Below are 6,476 nucleotides of genomic sequence, written 5' to 3' on the forward strand. Positions count from 1 at the left end.
AACACCACCCAGGAGAGGTGATGGCTCAGCCTAGAGAATGTACAATGGACATGCTACTGCGAGCTTCCTCCCAGAATGCACTTCTGTCCCCTCCTAGCCATACATCACTTCCTTCCTGGTGTTAGGCCCTTAGTGGCTCTCACCACTTAGGACATCGGTCAGACTCCTGGGTAAGGTTGGGAGAGGGCTTCCGGACCAGCCCTGTGCTACTCCCCCACCCTCTCTGCATGACTAACTGCACTCAGAGGATCCACATGAGGCGTCTGCATCTGGGTATGTGGTCCCTGGGAATGGAGGGCACTCTGTGACTCCCACTCACTTGAACTGGGCAGCACCTACTTCCAGCCAGGGCCTGGTCGGCTCTCTCTGGACTGACAGCTTAGCTTCCTGGACAGCAGTGGTGTCCTCAATGTTTTTCTCTTCTTTCCTCTTACAGCGATGGATGGTGTGCCTTTCATGATTTCAGAGAAGTTTTCCTGCATTCCAGAAAGTGTAAGTTTAATGTGTGACCCTCCCTTCTCCCACCTAACCTGAAGTCCCTCAACTTCTGTGTGCATGGGCTGCTCTCAGCTACCTGGGGCTCCCTGGAGCCCTAAAACCAGAAGGCACAACTTCTGAGAGCTGGGATGCGTTCTGGTCATCTCTGGGCCCTTCAGCTGGGGCCTGCACTTAGCACATGTGGAAGTGGAAGGAGAGAGCAGGTAGGGCCACGCTTCTGGAGACACTAGCAGAGGAGTGCAAACGGGCACGCTCTTGCATTTGAGCCTCATCTCACAGTTGCAAGGTGTTTCCTGAGTTGAGCTTAGTCAGCCTAGACTTTGTTTGAGACTGACTCTCACTGTGCAGCCCTGGCTGGCCTCGAACTTGCTCTCTACACCAAGCTGGCCTTGCACTCACAGAGATCCACCTGCCTCTGTCTCCTGAGTGCTAAGATTAAAACATGCACCACCACAACCAGACTTAACAGTTTTATTTTTGAGACATACAGCACTGACTGGCCTGGAACTCACTACATAGATCAGGCTGTCATCACACGCAGATCTGCCTGCCGCCTCCTCCTGCTGCTGGTCCACACATGTGGTCTTAGTTTTTACTTCATGGCGATGGAGTTGGCCTAGTTCCTCACTGTCATCGCTGCATTCTGTGTGTACTGCATGCTCTGCTATGGCATGGAGTGTCCAGGGCCTCTGGCTGTGGTCTCACCCTGAGCCTTCTTGAATGACAGAGGAGCTAGGTGAGCCAGCCAAGGGCAGAGGCCAGTATCCAGACCACACGAAGTACCTGCCAGAGCAGGGCCCTGCACTGGGTTCCATGCCCTCCTGGAGACACCCCTCTGATGGTGCCTGGTCCTCAAGACAGCCTTCATCCTCTCAGCTGTGCAGGCCCAGGCCATGCTTGGTCAGTACATTTGTTTCTGGCTTGTCCCTCCTGTAGAAGATTGCTTTGAGGCATCACTAAACACCAAGGCCTAGTTTGGCCCAGCGAAGACCCCACAGTGTTTCTCTTGGACCCAGTTTAAAACCACCCGGCTGGCGGTCCGACCTGCTCTGTCGTTTCCATTTTTATGAAATATAATAGGCCTCCTCTGAGCCCTTCTGGTAAGCAGCTTAATCGTGAAAAATGCTCCTGACGTGACATGGGGAGTCTAAGGAACTTCCACAGATTCCACTTGGCTGCGTTGCCATGGAGACACTGGCACCTCTCCCGCATGCTCCCTGGGAGAGGCAGCTCTGCCCTGCTCACCAGCTCCAGTTGGGAAAGTTTAGTGGAATAGTTAGAGCTAATGATACAACAGCTGGACCTCTGCTGGCTCCTGGGCCGGGCGGGCAGGCAGCCCCATCCTCACACCACAAAGGCTGGCATCTTCAGCATAGCCAAACTGTTTTGTGGCTGCTGGTAGAGCAGCCCCAGGAGCTCAGGGTCTGATTTGGTGGCCCTATCCCAAGTTTGCCCTCACAATGTACTACTGCCAATTCAGCAAAGACTCAAGGCCACAGATGCAGGCCAAGCCCAGTGTTCAGTCCTTCCCCTGCAGCCAGACCAGAAGGGCTCACCATGCCGCTTTAATGGGCTTTTAAAGTAAATATGAGGGGCATCCAGATGCCTCCTCGGCAGGTGAATGGGCTTGCGGCAAAAGCCCAGTCACTGGAGTTCGAGCCCAGGAACCCACATAAAAAAGCCAGATTCCGTGGCATACATGTGCAATCCTAGCACTCTTAAAAGATGGGAGTGGTGAGCCAGCTGGCCAAGAACAGAGACGAGGAACTTGCCTCGGCAGGGCAGAAAGAGAGCCAGCTCCTGAAAGTTGCCCTCTGACCTGTGCATGTGTGTGTTCACACTCACACTCTAAAAAATGCTGGAAAAATGAATAGAGAAGATTAACCCACCCTGCAGTGCAAGGCAGCCAGTTTGGAATCCAAAGCTTTGGACTCGGGAGCCAGCCTCTAGCCACCTGCCATGCAGGACATCCCTGGAGCCCAGGGCAGTGCTAGCTTCCCACCCAGTGCTGGGCTCCTAGTCCTGGGTTCTGTGGGGACCTCGGGCGCTACCTGCCAGCCAGGCTGCAGGAGGCTGGCCTGCTGCTGCTCCATGAAAACACAGAACAAGTGTACCTGGAAAGATTCTGCACTGGCAGCCTCACAGACAGGGAAGCTCATGCAGTCCAGCCCAGTCACCTGCAGCTGATTCTCTTAGCCTGTGTATTTGCAAGAAATGTCCCACTGTCCACAGAACTACAGAACCCCATTAATGTGTAACATTGTCACTTTCGCCACCCTTGACCTTGCACACCATTAGCTGATGGATAGTTATTTCCCTCTCCTGTCATTGTCAAAGGCCTGGAATCCACCAGAGCCTTCCCTAGCACTGCAGGCCCTTAGCCCCCCACCACTCCGCAGACAGCAGGCAGCGTGTCTGGACTGCTTCAGACACTTCCAGCCCCATATCCCATCACAGAAGCTCAAATCTCACTCACTTTCTCCTTTGGTATCAGGGAATAGGATACGCTAATTGACCATAGGCACAGCTTCCGGGAGGCCATGACCCCCACCCCAATCCCCCGACACCCCCTAGTGCTGTGCCTGTGTGACAAAGTAGTCTTGTGGTACAGAAGGCTCAGCCCACCATGTGCTTTGTGATTTCTTCCTGGACCCGCAATGACTGAGTGTCACAACATCCGTTCCTGGTCGGGGGAGGAGGGTGCTAGGGGCAGCTTGAATATCACAGTTGTCGTGAGATCAGGAGGCATTCTCCAGCCATCGAAGGGTGACTTGGTCTGTGTTTTCAGATGCAGCCTTTTGATCTCTTGGGAATCACCATCAAGTCCCTGGCAGAAATTGAAAAGGAGGTAAGCACACTGCTGGGCTTAGGACACTGCTCACTCCTCTAGAGTCCCTGTCCCTCTGTCAGGGCTCTGTTCGTGGATGCAAGAGCCCTTCTGAGGGAAAAAACAGTGAGTCACTTTGAATGCACTTTGCCATAGACTGTGACCAATGCCTTGTCCTCTCTCTTGTCATTTGTCACCAGGACCGTCTCATATTTGGTCAGCCCTCTTGATCCAGAGGAGTGTCCTAGGCCCCTCATACTTAGACCACACACACACACACACCACTGGACAGATGGGTGGCATCTGGACATCATAAGAAACACCAGGATCAGGGTCCAAAGAGGAAAGTTCCGAGGAGACAGGCCTGAAACAGTGAGGTTCCATGGGAGGCCAGGCCTGCTAACATTGCCCTGTTCATGGACTAGCATCAGTGTGCACATCCTCTATGTACAGAAGACTGCCATGGTCACGTGCTGCCACCAGAGCTCCTCAGAGAGGAACATTTGTCTCACAGATGGAAATGGCAGAACCATTTCAATATCCTTGGTTCCTTGGGATTTTCTTGTATGTACCCAGCCAGCAGAAGCAGGCTGCATTATTGAAAGATGGCTGGAATCAAAGAAAATTGAATCAATGCAGTACAACAAATTCCTAAACCTGTCAAACGAAAAACAAGAGGAAAAACTCCCCCTTTGTCTTAGATTCTCAGTAAATCCTAAAAAACATGGTTGTCACCTGTAGTCTTGTTTGCTGGCTGGCTGGTGACAGGAGAAATGGCTGGCCACGGTGCTAGAAATCTAGATGTGAGTAGAATTTCACATCTGCCCTTAAAATGGTTGTGCAGTCCATCTGCTTGTGAACCAGAGACCCACCTGGGCCTCTAGGTGGGATGGAGCCTGTGGGTACCCAGGGGAGGCTTTGAGAGGATGGGCTGCTCCAGCTGCCCTGGGGGACAAGAGAAACCGAGGTCACCTAGGCAGAATTGTAGTAGTCTGGCTGCCTGACCCAAGCCGGCCACCTCCTGGTCTCTTGAGGGACAAGGGAGAACCTGTCTCAGAGGAGATCAGCCAGTGCCGTGTGCACAGGTGGGAACTCTGGTGGCAGTGGGTGCCCAGTGCTGCAGTTAAGTGCTACAGAAAGGGGCATCCCAACCTCCTCCCTCCTGACCACCCTGTCCTTGCCTGGGGGCCTTGACCACCGCATCTTTTCTTTAAGCACCTCTATGGGCACAGTCCTCGTATTTGGGGCTATCTTGTTCTCACCCCAAGGGGCTAAGTGTATGGTCCTTCCTCCTTTGGATGAGGCAAGATTGAGACCTAGCCTTGTCCTGTGGCTGGAAGTCCCTTGAAGGAGGATCTCCAGCCTGGTGGAGACAGTGGGGGCTTAGGAGACCAGTCCACCAGGGTTCTGGGTGCAGTGACTAGATAAGACCGTGTTGTCAGGCTGGGGTGTGATATTCACACCGGATGTCTTGGTTCTCCCTCTACTCCAAGGGCTGACACCTGGCCAAACATGTTCTAATGTGTGTTTCCTTTACCTTAGCACTGAGCTGGGGGTGTGGCTCCCCCAAGACACAACACTGGTTGTGGAGGACAGCTCTTGAAGGAGCTTGTGGGCTTGATCCCAACTCTTCTAGTTGACTTTTCTGAGCCTCAGTTTCCTTTTCTGTCAGATGGGGTAGTAATGGAAATACCAGCCATGCTCTGCTGAGACCATGGAGTTTGGAGTGGGGTCCGAACCTGCAGGGTATCACCACCCTCACCCCTGCCCATCACTATTGCCCTCCCTTTTCCTGGGGCCAGGACAGGAGGCAGTGTCTGCCCATCCTGGTCAACAGCTGAGGGATGCCATCTTGTTTTGTTTCTCACTGTTGGTCTCGGTAAGAAGACAGGCCTGCATTTGCTGCTGAATTATGTTAAAGTTGCCTTGAGGAAGATGCAGAAAGGTGTGGGAGCAGTAAGCGTTGGGAAATGGGGTGTAGAAGCAAGGACCACCGTAAGTGGGAGTAGTACAGTGTCTGTCACTGAGGACTTGAAAATCACCTACGCTTGCCATCCATGTGCTTCATGTCATGGTGTTTCGGGCATCACTACCCACACTCTCAAGGATAGTGCTGTCCTCTGCGGCAGCCCCTGTGAGTTTCCTGGGAGCAGCTTGATGTTGCCTCTTCTAACCCGAACGCAGTGTTGCTTCTGTGATATAGAGACCTAAAGAGTCCTCCACCATGGCCTGCATGCAGTGCTGGGCCTGGAACAAGCAGGGTGCTACAACTGCTAGGGAGTCCCTTAGAACAGGTGTGGGGTCCCAGGAGCTGGCATGTGCTGTCTGGGTCAGGACGTTGGGTTTTCGCTTTTCATTCCCTGCTGGCCTGGCTGTCCCTATGAAGGAGCCCAGGGTCTGTTAGATACATGCTCTGCTCACTGTCAATTCTGTGTTTTACACTTGTTAAACCACACCCCCAAACAAAAAATAGGGTGCTTAATTTTTTTACAGCCTGATGCACAGTGTGGGGGTTAGAAAACAACTTGCATAATCTGTTCTGTCCTTCCATCATGTGAGTTCCAGAGATGGAACTCAGGTAATCAGGCTTCGCGGCAGGTCTCTTTCCCCAGTGAACCATCTCGCTGGCCTAGATAACCATCTTTGAGTTTGGAGCACAGGCTAGACCTGAACATCTAGGACCTGCCCCTAGCTCCTCCCCACAGTGGGAGCAAGGTGTCTGAGAAGCACTTCCTCTGTGGCAGAAGCGATGCCCAGCCATCCTGCAAGAGAAACCAGGGCTGAGGTCCAGTGGACAGCCAGAGTCCCTGACAGTGACTAAGCTGTCAGCAGGTGGTTCCAGGAAAACAAGAGGACTAAGTGTGGCCTAATAAGTATACCTCTGCCCCGTCTCCTGAGAGGGCACAGCTTGAAGAAGTATTGCCCATCCCTGAAGGCAGATGGCCAGTCTGTCTGTCCACCATCAAGCTGAGTGTCTTGATGACAGTTAGTGTTCTATTGCTGTGGAGAGACACTCTGACTAAGGCAACTTACGGAAGAATGCATCTAACTGGGGGCTGGCTTACAGTTTCTGAGAGCTACTCCATGACTATCATGGCAGGAAGCATGGTGGCAGGCAGGCAGGCACTAGAGCAGAAGCTAAGACCTCACA

General features: G+C 52.9%; 1 protein-coding gene across 1 annotated transcript in view; it reads left to right on the plus strand.

Annotated features, from left to right (window-relative positions):
• Mvb12b (multivesicular body subunit 12B) overlaps window positions 1–6,476 on the plus strand; it is a 163,185-nt gene that overhangs the window by 137,683 nt on the left and 19,026 nt on the right. The window contains exons 8-9 of the mRNA XM_036184112.1: window positions 437–492; window positions 3,287–3,346. Of these exons, the coding sequence (XP_036040005.1) occupies window positions 437–492; window positions 3,287–3,346 (116 nt within the window). The remainder of the gene's footprint in view (window positions 1–436; window positions 493–3,286; window positions 3,347–6,476) is intronic.

This window comes from Onychomys torridus, chromosome 4 (genome assembly GCF_903995425.1).
Source record: "Onychomys torridus chromosome 4, mOncTor1.1, whole genome shotgun sequence".
Taxonomy (NCBI): Eukaryota; Metazoa; Chordata; class Mammalia; order Rodentia; family Cricetidae; genus Onychomys; species Onychomys torridus.